The 17,521-nt window shown below is 39.2% G+C and overlaps 1 protein-coding gene across 5 annotated transcripts; it reads left to right on the forward strand.

Moving 5' to 3' along the window:
• The first annotated feature begins 675 nt into the window (after positions 1–675).
• On the forward strand, positions 676–15,590 carry LOC137870356 (N-acetyllactosaminide beta-1,3-N-acetylglucosaminyltransferase 3-like). 5 transcript variants are annotated; one of them, XM_068707538.1, is made up of 7 exons: positions 676–708; positions 1,609–2,413; positions 12,878–12,950; positions 13,270–13,426; positions 13,529–14,281; positions 15,242–15,309; positions 15,478–15,590. In XM_068707538.1, the coding sequence occupies exons 2-4, from the start codon at positions 1,622–1,624 to the stop codon at positions 13,284–13,286; spliced, it is 882 nt and encodes a 293-aa protein (XP_068563639.1). In that variant the 5' UTR covers positions 676–708; positions 1,609–1,621; the 3' UTR covers positions 13,287–13,426; positions 13,529–14,281; positions 15,242–15,309; positions 15,478–15,590. The 5 variants fall into 5 exon arrangements, with proteins under 5 accessions (XP_068563639.1, XP_068563640.1, XP_068563641.1 ...); XM_068707539.1 differs by lacking the exon at positions 15,242–15,309; XM_068707540.1 differs by lacking the exons at positions 12,878–12,950; positions 13,270–13,426; positions 13,529–14,281; positions 15,242–15,309; positions 15,478–15,590 and adding an exon at positions 5,260–5,437.
• The last annotated feature ends 1,931 nt before the right edge of the window (positions 15,591–17,521 follow it).

Raw genomic sequence — 17,521 nt, forward strand, 5'->3', positions numbered from 1 at the left:
AAATGCAAAAGTATTGGGCTATATTACCGTTTGTAAATAAACGGTAACATTCTGGCATAAACTGTAAAATCAACGCAAAACCCAGTTATCCTACTATCACATAACGTAATCAAGTATACGGTAAGATACCATAAAAGTAAATTACGGTAGCTTCACTGTAAAAAAAACACAAAATTACTACACTAAATCCCTTCTGCCAGTAAGTTACCGTTATTTTTAATAATCACCTTTGGATTTTTTGTTGATTACTGACAGCAATTTCATCTTGCTAACATCTTATTTTTACTGCAGTAATTTTGTGACTATTTGTTCTACTCTACAACATAAAGATGACTCATTCACTATTTACGCTCAATGAACACAATGTGGTTTTGAGCAGGAAATGAATATTATGTGGTGAGTTGCTGTGGTAAGAGTTTAGACAAAGTATCTTATGTATAAGTAAATGCTTGTTAGCAACTGTTAAAAGGTTAGAACTTTAAGTAAAAGTAGGCCCTTGCCACAGTGTGAAAATACTGCTTAAATAAAAGCATAGAAGTAGCCTGTAATATCAGTAAATATGGGCATACGCCCGCCTAAAGAGACAGACAGACAGACGAATGAACTGGCTCCGCCCAACATGCCGACAGCGGTGAAATGCTGCTGCACACTAGACTTATCAATAGTCACTGGAGCTACAGAGACACACGAGAACTATCGCCTTTAACGGTAAGCAGTCTACACTTAGTTAATTATACAAACAACGTCATATAGGTCTAATGCTGTTTGTACACTTACGCCATAGCTAACACATTTAGGGAATTTACTGTTTTAAAGTAACGTGACATATTTATGATAGCCCAACAGTAACATCTTTATTTTCGTGAAGCTTTGGTCGATACAATTTTATTACATCGAATTGTGATAGACTTGATTGACTACAAGCCTATTTCAGATCAACGACCAGGTTGGAATAACAAGTATTTTAAATCCATCTTGTTGTAATCAAAGCTTATATTTTAGTTGTTTATTCATGATTATGTCATGGTCTATATGACATTATTATATGACCAGTATTTTAACGTGTCCACAGAGACAAAGCTTGTGATTTGATTTGACAGCAAGATTTGTTGAAACAATGTGAACAATGAATCAAACCAGAGCTAAGACTTTTATTAGGCTATATGAAAGGCTATTTCATATAGTTCAAAGTGTTGTTCAAGGTGTACTTAAACTGCTTTGATGCTACATCATTTAATCACTTTGTGAATAATGTGTGAGCACATTGCCTACTAAAACATGCGTCTCTTTGTGTAGTCACGTGTTATCTGTCAAATGTAAGTCTGATATTCAACCATCTCTAAGTTTTGTTTTGGTCCACCAACTCCTGAGAAGAGTTTCTGGGTGAGTTTATTGTGATATTATGTTTCTATAGATGCTGGTTTACTTTGCACTGTAGTGCACAAATCTATGAAACTGTGGCTCCCCACATTTATTTGTTTAATTGATTTAGTGTACAGTAGACAGTGCTGCAATGTGTGCAGCTGTGATCCTTAACCTTAATTCAGCTTATTGTTGTTTTTATGTCATACTGAGATGTTCTGATAAGAAAACTTTGTTTTGTCACAGCAGAGTTTCAAGGATGGGAAACATCAGGGTAAGAATTTTTTTGCTGGTGGGAGCTCTTGGTCTACTGGTCCTCCATCTCTGCAATGAATTTTTTGACCACAAAAACATCCACCTCAACATAGATGTGAGCGAGGAGAACATTCAAGTAAGGAGACCCTCCACAAATAACTCCTATGTGTACTCCTGGCCAAGATGTCAAAGAAATAAGTCTGCTGCCAACATCCCAGGCTTCAGCTCTCTTTCTGGTGTCATAAAAGACTTTCTCTATTATCGACACTGTCGCCATTTCCCCATGCTGCTGGACCTTCCTGACAAATGTGGAGGAGTTGATAAATCTGCAGAAGTCTTCCTTCTGCTCGTCATTAAAAGTTCTCCTGTGAACTACGACCGCCGAGAGGTGCTGCGTAAAACCTGGGCTAAAGAGAGGTTACACAATGGTGTGTGGATCCGAAGAATCTTCACCACTGGAACGATGAATACTGGATTTGAGAAAGAGAGACTAAACAAACTACTTGAGCTGGAGCAACAAGAGTACAATGACATCCTCCAATGGGACTTTAATGAAGTATTCTACAACCTCACCTTGAAGCAGATACTCTTCCTGGAATGGATGGAAAGAAACTGTCCTAACGCTCGCTTCCTGCTAAATGGTGATGATGACGTCTTTGCCAACACAAACAACATGGTCGTGTATCTCCAAGGCCTCAAGGACAACGACGGAAGCAAGCACCTCTTTACTGGCCATTCGATCTACAATGCGGCGCCATTTAGAGAGTCATCGAGCAAGTATTTTATCCCAGTTCAGGTACAGGAGTCAAACTCATATCCCCCCTACTGTAGTGGTGGGGGCTTCCTCCTGTCTGGCTACACAGCTTTGGTCATATACAATATGTCCCAGTCCATTACTATTCTCCCCATTGATGATGTTTACATGGGGATGTGTCTCGCTAAAGCAGGACTAAGTCCTTCTTCTCATATGGGTGTGAAGATAACAGGACTGCACATTCCCTCCAAAACACAAGATCAATACGATCCTTGCTATTATAAAGAACTTTTACTGGTACACCGATTCCTTCCAGCTCACTTGTACCTCATGTGGCAGAGTATAAATGATCCCAATCTGAAATGTGGTCCCTCCAAGAAAATACTTGAGCAGAACCAAACTGTAACTAAAGGATGGTGACAGAGCATGTTGACACTGTGATTCCTGCAGCAGCTCTTAGATTGTGAGTACAGGTATGCCCTTCATTCCATCATGAGAAAAGGTTTGAAGTAGTTTTCTACCACGGTTCAGCTGCAGGCTGTTAGGGTTTCAACTCTCAGACAAAGGGAGGCCGCATGTCCCCTGCTGCTGCATCTTTTGTTAGCAGAGCAGGGCCAAAAAAATCAGCTGGGCTAAGTTAAAATCAAATCAAAAGATATTTAATAAGTACAGAAGCTAAACAATTACAAACTTAAGTACACTATTAATAACAAAACAAACATCAATTTCATGAAAGTGAGGCCCCGTCCGGGCCACGAGACAGATACTTATATCTGCATCATGGTCCGGAGAAGGTCTGAATCTCTCGTGGGATTTACAGTTCTTTGTCTCCCAAGAGTCACATTCCTCAGCCTGTCGATCAGCTCCACGATTGGCTGAAGTGTAATGTTGTAAACTTAAAATTCCTCACAGAAGTCCAAAGAGTTCCTCCTTGGCTCCTGACCCATTGTCCTGGGCAGACACCTCAGTCAACTACCCTCTTCCCCCGCTCCTGGGACATTCCTCAAACCCCCCTCACAGACACTCAATATACATTCAATGCATGAAATGACCACACTCCTTGGTTCAAAACCTCTACAAGCAAACATATCATATAATAATTATACCTTTGGTTTAAACCTTAAGTAAACATTGACATAAAATATCCACCACCAGGAGTGCTTTAAAACATACTAGGAATGCTTCTAAACCTTAAATTCCTTACAAGGCTTTCTTGTGGTTCAATGGAACTGTTTTTATTCTCAATGTCATCACTGCGGGAGAGCAGTCAGCCTTACTTAAATGAGCACTGCAGTTGGTAGTGAAGTTTTTTTTTCCACATTCTGTGTTGGTGAGCAGCTTTCATTGCAGTCAAAAATAGGTTTGCAAAACCTGCTTCATACTAGGCTTCATTGTTGGCTACATCTGAGCTGACAGATACATAAGACCGTCAAATAACCCTGTAGGAGCGCTGGAATAAACAAGTATAGCAACTTCTCTTTTTGGCTGCACGCCTTTGTCGCCGTTTATTTCCTGACATGACAAACAAACACTCACTTCCTTCTCACCTTTAACTCCCAACCTGACGTTGCGTCATTATGGTTACTCTCTTTCCCTTAAAGGGAACCCGTGAATTATGTCTTTAAGTCCACTGCAACCCATTGTTATTTATGGCTGATATCTTATCAAATAATTGTCTAACCATTCAGCAGACATGGAACATTAATATCATAATCATGGTGTTAGGGTCTCAACTCTCTGACACTGCTGCGTCTTTCGTCAGCAAAGCAGTGGCAAAAAGTTTTCTGCTTATTATGGGAACAAAGGGGGGCAACTTCCATTTGATAGGGCCTTATAGAAAACAGATGGTTACCTGATTTTATGTAAACATCCCTAGGCCACAGGGAACTGGACAGCTGGACTTTGATTGATACGTAGTTTCTGCTGAGGAGGGTGATACTCCGCTCAGACAGGCATTTAAGAAGGGCCTTCTTTGCAGAGAAGGGAAAGTCTTCCTTTGTTCTGCCATGGGTGAAGGAACGCTCTCTGCTATACAGCTGTATTGTAATCTATGACTGTTTTATTAATCTGTTCACTATTCTTTTTATAATTTTTCTTATCCTGTAATAAATCCTTAAAAGACAGAACGCTTAAGATACTTTTTTGATTTCTCACAAGGAAATACTTTAATTTCCACCACAGTCAGGAGAAGGTCTGATTCTCTCCTCGGACTTACAGTTCACTTTTCCCCCCAAAGTTACATTCTTCAGCCTATCGATCAGCTCCACGATTGGTTGAAATTCAATAAGCTCACCCTTGGCTGATAACCCATTTTTCTGGTGAAACACCTCACGCAGCCAGCACATATCCCTGCTGCTGGCACATTCCTCAAACCCCCTCACAGACACTCAATACACATTCAATGACCACACTCCCTGATTTAAACTTCTACAAGCAAACATGTTATGACAAATTAAATAATTATACCTTTGGTTTAAAACATAAGTAAACTGACAAAATATCCACCACTTGGGGTGTTATTAAACATACTAGGAATGCTTCTAAACCTTAAATTCCTCACAATGGCCCCTAACAAAGTCCAACATTTACTGAACTTTGGCTTTATTGGTTGTACTGCCTTTTTATTTATTTATCAGTTTGTTACTGTGAAGGTACAATAAACAAACAGCTGTTTAATGCTTGAAACAGGGTTGATGAGAGCCGTGAGATTCAACCATACATTAAATTTGCAGTCCATAAAATGAAAAAACTAAATAAAAACAGCAACCTAAAGAGGCTGATTGTTCCTCAGAGCTGTTGGGATGGATGACATCTCTCATGTTACATAGGATAATAACACATTCATTAAAAAATATTGATTAATGTAGCTTTCCTTCTCCTTGTTACAGATCAATCAGAGGTTAATCAATCTGCTGTATGCTGGTAAAGCATAAAGCCCTGGCACAGATTAAGGACATGGGACCTCTTTGTATAATACCGCTACCCTGTATGAAATTCCTGTTTGAGAACAAGAAAAGAGACTTACTGACTGAGTACCTGAGAACTGTTGCTGTTCTTCTCAATAAAACAACCACAAACTCACAGTAACCAAAGGAGATGAGTGTTTCTTTCTCCTCAATTACTGTGCAAAAGCATCCACCATTAAGATCCAGTACTCTGACTTTGACCAGGCTATTAGATGCATGTCACTAGTTATATACACTTTAATGGATATTCTCCAGTTAAGATACTGGGCACTCTTGACCCATCACTTTTGCCATTCATGCAGTTTACTGCTCAGTATCTCCTCATGTTACTCTCCCCATACTCCAAAGCGTATTCCTTTTCTTAACATAGATTTGTTGTATTAAGATGTAAATTCCTGTTTTACCTTTGAGTTGCTGACAAAATGCGAACCGAGATGTGGGCAGGAGTTCAGAGGCTGTGATGTGCGTATAAGATACTGGGTGAGATCAGAGTTGAAGATAAACACTCTGTAACGGGTGTAGTAAGGACCCAGGAGCAGTACGACAAACACCAGGGATGATTTGAATCGAAGCTTTAATTTCTTTCTAACACAGAACAGGTTGAATCTTCACAGGAACACAGCGGCAGGCTCTCGTGGTCGGGGACAGAAGGCTGAGTGAATTACCGGGGCAGAGGCAAGGCAGGGTAGTCACAAACAGGCAGGGTCGGTATCTCGGGGTCGGGAAAAGAAGGCTGAGTGAATTACCGGGGCAGAGGCAAGGCGGGGTAGTCCAAGACAGGCAGGGTCGGTAACGGGAAATCAGTCCAAAGGGAAAACGCTGGAAGGTCTTGCATGGAAGCAGAGAACGATCTGGCGGTGAGTGTGTGTGTGTGTGAGACTGGGGTCTAAATAGTAGGTGCAGCAGAGAGAGCAGGTGAGAGTGATTGGGCTGATGAGGAGGGTGTGACTAACAGGTGCACTGAATGAGCTGATTAGGTGAGTGAGAGATAGAGTGACAGGAGAGAAGGGGCAGAGAGAGCCGGAGGTCGGAGAGGTTGGATGGTGAAAACTACAAAACAAAACAGTGAGAGGAACCTGACAGATGATTCTGTCATCAAGGCACATCTGTCAGTTGGAGGTCGAAAAAGAGAAGATTCCAGAATGGGGAAACATAATTATATGAAGAAAATTGTGGTGGGGCGGCACAACTGTGTTGTGAATGGACCAGAGTGGGGAGAGTCTGACTTGGTAGAGAGTGATAACAGTATGGAGACTAGGCAAGGTAGTGGGAAAAGGAGTGAGAAAAGAGTTGGGGATTTTATCGCGTCTAGCACAAAGAAAATCAGGAGTGGTGGAGATAGTGGTGGAGGACCAGAGGAACTAGACAGTTCGGAGTTTAAAATCATTTTGAGGTTTGGAGAAGAGAGAGGTGTTTCTGCCATGAGCCCGGTGAAACTAACCATTGTATTAAAAAACCAGATCGGAGATATTCTCATGGCGAACGTTTTGAAAGACGGAAACTTGTTGATTGTTTGTAGAAATGAAGAGCAAAGAGAGCGAGCGGACAGGATTAAGGAAATAGTGCGCTTTAAAGTAGTGAGTACAAACCGTATCCAAAAGGAAAGTAAGTGGAGTAAGGGAGTGATTTGAGGGGTGTCAGTTGGAGTAACAATGGAGGAAATTAAAGCGAACCTTAAAGGAGGAACTTTGAAAGGAGCCCAAAGGCTGCAGGTAACTCGAGAGGGAATAAGGAAAGACAGTGATTACGTTGTGCTGGATTTTGAGGAGGAAGAACTACCACAGAAAGTCTCTTTAGGCTACCTGAGTTACACTGTTAAGGAGTTCATTCCAAAGCCTATGAGGTGTTACAACTGCCAAAGGTTCAGACATACAGCTAAAGCATGTAAAGGCAGAAGGAGGTGTGCGAGGTGTGGAAAAGACCACGAGTAGGGGAAATGTAGACATGAACAACCAAAGTGTTGTAACTGCGGGGGTGATCACAGTGTGGCTTACTATGGGTGTGAGGTGTTGAAAAGGGAGAGGGAAATACAGCAGGTGAGGGTGCAGAATAAAATCACCTATGCAGAGGCAGTGAAGAGGGTCGACCAGAGTGGAGGGACGGATGGAAGAAGTAAGGCAGTAAAACAACCCACAGCAGTCCTAGACCAGTCAAATGAGGGAAAGATAATGGTCGACTTAAAAAAGCTAGTCACTTTCATAGCAGGGGTAGTAAATCCAAGACAGAGAGAATCCAGATCTTGTTAAAGCAGCAGTTCACCACCTAGATATCAGAGGACTAACTTGGGAGGAAGTAAGAAATTATCTCAGTAGTCAAGCAAGTCAAGAGCAAATATGGGACGGATAGTTTTAATACACAATGCTTCACCTACTACAATGGAATGCTAGGAGTTTGTTGGCTAATGGACAAGAATTAAAAAATATGTTGAAAATGTATCTAGTAAACCAGATGTCATATGCATACAGGAAACATGGTTACGGTCAAATTTGGACTTCAGAATAGCTGGATACACGTGTGTTAGGGGTGATAGGGAGGGTGGGCTAGGAGGAGGATGTGCCACATTTATTAGTGAAGACATTTCATTTAGAGAGGTAAAAATAGGAACTGAGCTAGAATATGTAACTGTGGAGATCTGGACAAGTGAAGGAGAGTTCATAATTATTAATTTTTATAATCCTTGTAAAAAGTTAGAGGCAAATAGATTGGCACAAATTGAAGGGATAGGTGGCAACAAGGTGTTGGTATGTGGAGATTTTAATGCACATAGCACGTTATGGGGTGGAGTAAGAACAGATGCAAATGGAGAGGTAATAGAAGAGTTACTAGAAGAAAATAATTTGGTTTGTTTAAATGATGGTAGAGGGACTAGATTAGATGTCCACACGGGGAAGACGTCTGCACTAGATTTAACTATTGTATCAAGAAATTTAGCAGCGATATGTGAGTGGGATATAGAAGATGAAACATCAGTGGGTAGTGATCACTTCCCAATAAGTTGTAAAGTATCATTACAAAGGAGTAAGGAACAGGGAGATATAGTAGGTAAGTGGGTGTTTAGTAGGGCAAAGTGGGAACTTTTTGAGTATATATGTGAGCGAGAAATGGATAAAATTAAATTAAATGAAGATATTGAGAGTGTAAAGCAAAAAGGGAAAGCTGGCAGAATTATTGTAGCAGAATTGGAAGAGCAACACCTGTGGGAGAGTTTTGGGGGATGATTAGAAGCATGAGAGGAATTAGAAGAGTATCCAGTATTGAAGAGGGGGGAGGAAAAAGCAGCGTTGGATGGGGAGAGGGCAGAGATGATAGCAAAAGCATTAACAGAAATCCACAGCTCTGCCAACCTGACAGCAGAAGGTAAGAGAGGAAGGGAAAGGACGCGAGCAGCTCATCCTGATATCCTTGGGAAAAGAGACAATACTAATAGTTCAAATGATGCTCCATTTACTTTAGAAGAGATGAAAAGAGCAATAGAAAGAGGAGGACTTACATCGCCAGGGAAGGATGAAATTTGTTATATAATGCTTAAGCATTTAGGTAGTATAGCCATGAAGAAATTGTTATTTTTTTATCATAAGCTTTGGGAAGTGGGGAGACTACCTAGTTCTTGGAAAAAAGCTGTGATTATCCCAATCAGGAAACCAGGCAAAGACTCATCAAACCCAATAAATTATAGATCCATAGCATTAACATCCCATGTAGGTAAGATAATGGAAAGAATGACTACAGATAGATTAACATTTTAGATGGAGTCCAGGGGAATGATAACACCTCATCAAAGTGGTTTTCGGAAAGGTAGAGGAACTATGGACCCAATTATTTGTTTAGAAACAGAAATCAAGAAGGCCCAGGAGAATAAGGAGTCAGTGATGGCTGTGTTTTTTGATGTAGAAAAAGCATATGATATGGTGTGGAGGGAGGGGTTATTGATTAAATAAAATATGATAGGAATAGGTGGCAGAACATATAATTGGATTAAAGATTTTTTGAGTAACAGATTTATTCAAGTCAGAATTGGGACAGCACTATCTAGAAGACCTGGTAGAGAATGGTACACCACAGGGTAGTGTCATCAGTCTGATTCTGTTCTCCATCATGATAAATAATGTTTTCCTTCAAGTTCAGGGTGATATTGGGAGATCCCTATTTGCTGATGATGGGGCACTGTGGAAGAGGGGGAAGAACATAAACCATATTAAAGGGAAAGTACAAGAGGCTGTGAATGTGGTAGAAAGATGGTCCTTTTCATGGGGATTCAAATTTTCTGTGGGGAAAAACTAAAACAATTATGTTTACCAGAAAGAGAGGAGTGGATGTTCAGATAAAGATGTACAGACAAAAGATTGAACAAGTGAAAGTTTTTAGGTTTCTTGGGGTGTGGTTTGACGATAAATTAACATGGAATGAGCATATTCAGAGGATAGTTATGAAATGTAAAAAGGTTTTATGTAATGAGGTGTCTAACAGAGTCAGAATGGGGAGCCAGCAGGTCTGCAATCAAAAATATTTATATCGCGCTGATGAGGTCAGTCCTTGATTATGGTTGTGTGGTATTTGGATCAGCTGCAAAAACTTCACTAAAGAAGCTGGAAGTGTTGCAATCCCAAGCTCTGAGACTGTGTTGTGGTGCTTTTAAGTCAAGTCCTGTGGCTGCCCTTCAGGTGGAGGTGGGTGAAATGCCGCTGCATTTGAGACGCAAGCTCTTAACTATGAACTACTGGGCCAATCTTCAAGGACATTCTGGAGATAATCATCCGACCACAAAGGTGCTTCTGCCATGTTGGGAAAGAGAAAGGGCCAAACAGGAATGTTTTGCATGGAGCAGTGGAGCATTAACAAGAGAGATGTCATTGGATCAGGTAACATTCACTCCTACAGTACCGTTACCAACTACACCACCATGGCTATTTCCATCAGTGTCAGTTGATAATTATTTTTTGGACAAAACTCAAGCATTTAAAGACATTGATATCATGGCAGGAGTGGTGGAGGATAGACTACAGACAACATATCAAGCATTTACTCCAGCATACACAGATGGATCTAAAGATCATAATACAGGTAGAACTGGTTTTGCAGTCACCATACGAACCTTGCAATATGAAGTCAAAAAGAGAACATCAGACCATCTGTCTGTTTATACAGTTGAGACATTGGCCATTTTAACAGCACTGCAGTGGGTAGAGGAGGTTCGGATAAAAAAGGTCATCGTCTGTTCAGATTCCAGTTCAGCATTATCCTCATTACAATCATTCACATCCCACAGCAGGCCGGATTTAATTAATTAAATATGCGAAACACTGTTCCGACTTAAGAATATGGGAATTTTTGTATCATTTATGTGGGTACCAGCACACAGAGGGGTAAAAGGAAATGAAAGGGCAGATAAATTAGCAAAACAAGCTTTAGAAAGTCAGCACAAGACAGACATTTTACTCAGCAAAGCAGAAGAAAACATGCTAACCAGACTGACGATTGAACACACAAGGCTGAACAAAACAATGCAACTAATAAATAAACACCCAACAGGACTATGTGAGCACTGCCAAATACCAGAATCTGTAGACCATGTAATTTGTCATTGCTAGAAATTCATACTCAAGCGAGACAGGTTGAAGAGGAAGCTGGGAATGAAGAACTAAACCTAGAAGATGCATTAGCCTTGGGGGCAGGAAAGGTACTACAATACGTAAAAGAAACTGGATTGAGTAAAAGAATTTAAGTGACCAAATTGATAGAACTCTTTTTTTTTTTTTATTCTTTTTTTATTTTATTAGTCTTGTTTTGTTTATTTGTCTGTGTTTTTTGTTTTTGTTTTTTTGTTGGTGTTGTTGTAATGGGATAGATACTCTGGTCCACACTCCAATACAGTAGGTGGTGGAAATGCACCTTTCATTGGATGCCATCTGCCAAAAAACTTAAAAGAAGAAGAGAAGGGGCAGAGCTGTGACACACTCACCAACTTCCATGAGTTATATATATCAACATTGTTGAACGGAACACCAGGTTATTACCGTACGTGGTGGTGCTGAAACAAAACAAAAGCATTCTGAAAAACCTTATAATAGTCTTGTGTGGCAAATGTTCTGTTTTGGCGGTGAACGTTTACACCATATTCCATCAGTTTAAGGTTTGTGTGAGTGGTTCCTTCCGTAGACAACATAAGAGGAATATTATCTAACTGGCTCAGTCTTGTTGTTCCTCCTTTAAGAAAGAGATATGTTGTGTGGCTTGAAACTGAAAAGATCCAGTATTGTGATTTGCTTTTTTTGGGTATTTTTTTGCAAATGTTTAATATAAAGTGAAGGCCATGTGACTAGAGCTAAATACAGCTTGAGGTTGAAAGCCCCTGCTGAAATAGAAACATTTAATAATAGGAGTTAATATGCAGAGAACCTGTCCACTATTTTTCAGTTTAATGAATGTGAGATCTTATTTAAGCAAATGTAGCTGTCTCATACTATTCCTCGTTTTCAAATAGACATATTTGCGGTAGAACTAGATGAAACCTGTTATAACTTCTGTCCAGCTATTGTTTACTTGTAGTTAGGTGAAAGTGATAACCTCTTACTGTTTTTTATATTGTTGGATTTTATAGATATTACACTCAGAGATGGGCAAAAATACATCAAAATGTATTTTGATACAAAATACCCCTCAAATAAATGTATTAAAATAAAATACAAAATACTGGTGCCAGAAAATGTACAATACATGTATTTTGTATTTAAAATATAGGAAATACTTTTTTCTGAATTTTCTGTTTTCTCACAATTTGGTATAGCAGAGCATTCAGGCTTGGGACACACACACACACACACACACACACACACACACACACACACACACACACACTGTGTGTGTATATATATACGTATGTGTATATGTGTATGTATATATATATATATATATATATATATATATATATATATATATATATATATATATATACATATGTGTATATATATATATACATATGTGTATATATATATATACATATGTGTGTATATATATATATATATATATATATATATATATATATATATATATATATATATATATATATATATATATATATATATATATATATATATATATATATATATATATATATATATATACATATGTGTATATATATATATATATATATATATATATATATACATATGTGTGTATATATATATATATACATATGTGTATATATATATATACATATGTGTATATATATATACACACATATGTGTATATATATATATGTATATATACACATATGTGTGTATATATATACACATATGTGTATGTATATGTGTGTGTATATATATATATATATATATACACATATGTGTGTATATATATACACATATGTGTATGTATATGTGTGTGTGTGTGTATATATATATATATATATATATATATATATATATATATATATATAACAAGTATTTTCCTGTGATGCTGGTAAAGCATTTATCAAGGAATTTGTCTCTAAACAACAACACTATAACTTCCTTATAACTTAAAAATTCTTTGTCCTTTTCAGAAAGTGCTCACTATAACTGCCCGAGGGCTCTTGAAGAGCTGCTTCGTCAACACGGGATGCCGGTTCACTAAAGGTGAGATGCCAGTAGCCTATAATTTGGAGGATATTTAAGCTTAAAGGGTTATAATCAGCAGTGGAGCAGTTTTTGACAAGGCGTTTACCACACTACAATTTTATTAGAATTAATAGACTAGCTAGCTGTAGAAAAAGTTAAATCAAAATCAATTTTCAATCAATACTTTGTCCTGTCATTCAGCCTGGTGACTAAATACTAAATAGCAGTATGCTATTGATTCAATTTGGCAATTGCAGTGATGTTAACAGTTGTGACGGTGTTTTTGTTTGCAGAATGGTTTTCAAAAAGTCACTGGATGTTTTTTTCTGTGTTCTAGGTCTTTGCAGAGTTTAACTGGAGCCACCACAAACCTGTAGGATTACTTTTTTGATGCTGTGGACCGCTACACACCATGTTTTGTCACAATCTTCAAGTCCAAGAAAGGAAGTGTTGGAGAGACATTTTCTGAGTTTGTGCAGCAAATTGATTCACGGGTGAGTCCGTACAAACAAACATTCTGGTGACACTTGTTTCATTGTCACATTGACAAACATATTTGTAATCTTGAACTTTTTTTGTTAATTATCCTCTTCTAGAAATCAGATGTGACAGCAATGTGCACCCTCGTACTCAGAGGCCTCCCTGTTCTACTTGGTGATGACCCCAGTCACTTCTACCACACCTGCTTTTTAAGTTCTCATAGTTACATCTTATCCTAGATATTTGTGTGAAATTGTCATAATTAGCATATGAATTCTTAAGTTATGGCCAGAAACGTGTTTTGTGAGGTCACGGTGACCTGTGCTCTTTGACCACCAAATTTCGACCGTGAGTCCAAGTGGACCTCAAGGTGATCCTGAGATGATAATAATGACAGACAACCCAAAAACATAATGCCTCAAGCCAAGGCTGATGCCAGCGTGGAGGCATAACATCATGAAGACGGTCTGAGATTAAAATGTACAGGCGTATCACAGCAAGGCTGAGTCCCAACCACAGCGGCCGGAGCACTTTGCTGCATGTCATCCCATTCTGTCTCTGTTACTATCGAATAATGCAGAAATGCCCCCCCAATTTTTTTTACAATTTTTTAGACGCATATGGAGATGGGTAAAGGTGTATTTTCCTGGCATCACATAAGCTAGGCTTGTAGCATCAAGGTGAAGAAGCCATATATTGAACTAACTCCGTTCGCAGTCCATGTCACCAGGTTGCACTGCTGAGCTCAGCTCAAGGTATATTTCCTTGTTGTAATGTTTCTGTTTGCCTCCCTGGCCCCGGCGATGGGGAGACTGGTCCCAACCCTGAACAAGTGGAGACCGATGATGACAACAGCAGCCTAACCTCAGGTTAGTAACGTAACGATTACAAATCTTGCATTTATAAAAGTAGGCCTAATAACAAATGATAAATTAGGCATTATAACCACGTTTAAGTTAGCTAGCTAGCTACTAGCAAACGATAGGCTACCTGCCGCCATCATAGCAAGTCAGTGTAATGTTAATGAAACTAGCGATGGCATGTGCAGTGATGCTTCTGTTGTGTTGTGGATAGAAATCAATACACGACTTGTTGAATTGTCTTAAAAGCAATATTACATTTATTCAATTATAACAGGAGTATTTAGTCCAGCAGTTAAACGTGCATGGACCTAGAATCTGCACATAAGAACAGAAAAAGGGCGCTTAAACAGAGTGCGCAGCAGTGTTATGTATATTTCTGACAAATGATGTGATTGGTTCATTATGGTGGAGGCGGCTCTTGGTTTAGACTTTCTGAGGGCCTCATTGGAGCACAGGGATGTCCATCCCTCCAGGCTCACGGATTTCCACTCCTTCCTTGATACGCTATCAGTATGTGTGCATGATGTGCAACGTAGGCAGAAACCGGGTTCAGCTATGTGTCGCTGGCAATCAGAAGGTCAAACCTTGCTGGTCGAAACTAGGTCTACCGCAGGAAAGTCCTGGTTCCTGTTTCTATCAGTCTCGAGGCTAACCAGACATTGTTTTCACTCTTGCGACATGTTATTTGATGAATAGGCTTTAAGCTAAACCTTCGATGTGTCACTGTACTTTTCCATCGTGCAGACAGACGCTAGAATGCTCTGTCTGGAGTATTTGACCTTCTTCAGTGTTTTCCACATACATTTCTAAGCAATGAGCACAATAAAAGTGTGAGGTGTAACATTTAAAGCTTATTTTGTTTTGGGCCTATGTGTTGTCGTTTCTTAATCAGTCATCAGTTACTATTTACAATAGTTGCCTGTAAAATATTTAACGTTATTTATGTTTATATTTTTGGCTCTCCAGCTTCAACAGCCACTCACCTTGGCAAAGAAGGCTCATTTAACAAAAGAGAAGGTGGAGGAACTCCACAGGTCTGTGACCAAATGTGTGGTCAAGGGACTGCATTCTTTTTCCACTGTGGAATCTCCATGGTTTCACATCACTCCAAGTGATGTGAAAACAATATTTGTATAAAATCTGTTCCATTACGACAATTTGTCAAAAAGACAAATAAATCTCCTCAAATGTATTTTATACAGAGAGATGACCACTGCCCTCAATCCTCGCTACCGACCCCCATCCTGGGATGATCTGTCCAACACACTAATTCATCCCTGTGTGTACAGGCCTCATCACACCATCTGAGAGGGTTTTCTCCAGTGCAGGACATGCAATTATTCAGGAGAGGTGTCGTATTTTGCCAGAAAAGGCAAATATGCTCATATTTCTGCAAAAGAATTGCTGAAGTTTATTTATATTTATTTAAGTATACTGTAAACTGTTAACAGTTAATATATTCATAGTTTGAAGTTAAAAAGTTTGAAGCTGTAGTTTGAAGCCAAGTGTTTTGTATTTATAGTATACTTAAAACAGTTCAATTTGAAGAGTATGTAAGGTGATTGCGTCGAATTGATGTATCCAAATGAATATCAATAATAATTTATTCAATTATTATTTTTTTAGTATTTATTTTTCTTTTCAGTTTTCTGGAAATGGTCAGATGTGATGTGTTCAAGTTTGGATGTATATCGAGCTAAATAACAGCTCCATGTGTTTGTGTTTAAATACTGTACAGTAATGTCGAAGTATAATTATGGAGTTTTTGATAATTAAAAAAAACATGCCTGATCTCAGAGGTGCTGTAAGCTTTTTTTTTTTCACTCATCTTTGCAAACAGCAGAGGGCGCTGCTGCTTCTTCAGTGGACACCTACAGGCACACATGAAAAGCAGTACGGCGATGTACACACAAAGAAGGTGGTCCTCGTCAATGGATTATAAATACTCTGTAAAGAGTACATCCTGACTTGGTACTTTTTCATATTGTTTATTTAAAAAAATTACACTACCGTTCAAAAGTTTGTGGTCACTTAGAAATTTCCTTATTTTTCAAAGTAAATCACTGTTTTTTTCAATGAAGATAACATTAAATTAATCAGAAATACACTCTATAAATTGTTAATGTGGTAAATGACTATTCTAGGTGGAAACGTCTGGTTTTTAATGAAATATCTACATAGGTGTATAGAGGCCCATTTCCAGCAACTATCACTCCAGTGTTCTAATGGTACGTTGTTTGCTAATCGCCTTAGAAGACTGATGGATGATTAGAAAACCCTTGTGCAATTATGTTAGCACAGCGGAAAACAGTTATGCTGGTGAGAGAAGCTATAAAACTGGCCTTCCTTTGAGCTAGTTGAGTATCTGGAGCATCACATTTGTGGGTTCGATTATACTCTCAAAATGGCCAGAAAAAGAGAACTTTCATGTGAAATTCGCCAGTCTATTGTTGTTCTTAGAATGAAGGCTATTCCATGTGAGAAAGTGTGAAGAAACTGAAAATGTCCTACAACGGTGTGTACTACTCCCTTCAGAGAACAGCACAAACGGGCTCCAGCCAGAGTAGAAAGAGAAGTGGGAGGCCCCGGTGCACAACTCAGCAAGAAGACAAGTATATTAGAGTCTCTAGTTTGAGAAATAGACGCCTCACAGGTCCTCAACTGGTAGCTTCATTAAATGGTACCCGCAAAACGCCAGTGTCAACGTCTACAGTGAAGAGGCGACTCTGGGATGCTGGCCTTCTAGGCAGAGTGGCAAAGAAAAAGCCATATCTGAGACTGGCCAATAAAAATAAAAGATTGAAATGGGCAAAAGAACACAGACATTGGACAGAGGAAGATTGGAAAAAAGTGTTATGGACAGACGAATCAAAGTTTGAGGTGTTTGGATCACACAGAAGAACATTTGTGAGACGCAGAACAGGTGAAAAGATGCTGGAAGAGTGCCTGACACCATCTGTCAAGCATGGTGGAGGTAATGTGATGGTCTGGGGCTGCTTTGGTGCTGGTAAAGTGGGAGATTTGTACAAGGTAAAAGGGATTTTAAATAAGGAAGGCTATCACTCCATTTTGCAACGCCATGCCATACCCTGTGGACAGCGCTTGATTGGAGCCAATTTCCTCCTACAACAGGACAATGACCCAAAGCACACCTCCAAATTATGCAAGAACTATTTAGGGAAGAAGCAGGCAGCTGTTATGCTGTCTGTAATGGAGTGGCCAGCGCAGTCACCAGATCTCAACCCC

Source organism: Cebidichthys violaceus, unplaced genomic scaffold (assembly GCF_023349555.1).
Source record: "Cebidichthys violaceus isolate CVI_PGR_0920_01 unplaced genomic scaffold, fCebVio1.0.p SCAF_13, whole genome shotgun sequence".
Classification (NCBI taxonomy): domain Eukaryota; kingdom Metazoa; phylum Chordata; class Actinopteri; order Perciformes; family Stichaeidae; genus Cebidichthys; species Cebidichthys violaceus.

What these genes read in the sequence shown, in the direction of transcription:
- LOC137870356 (XM_068707536.1), top strand. Translation starts at nt 1,622, where the DNA reads ATGGGAAACATCAGGGTAAGAATTTTTTTGCTGGTGGGAGCTCTTGGT.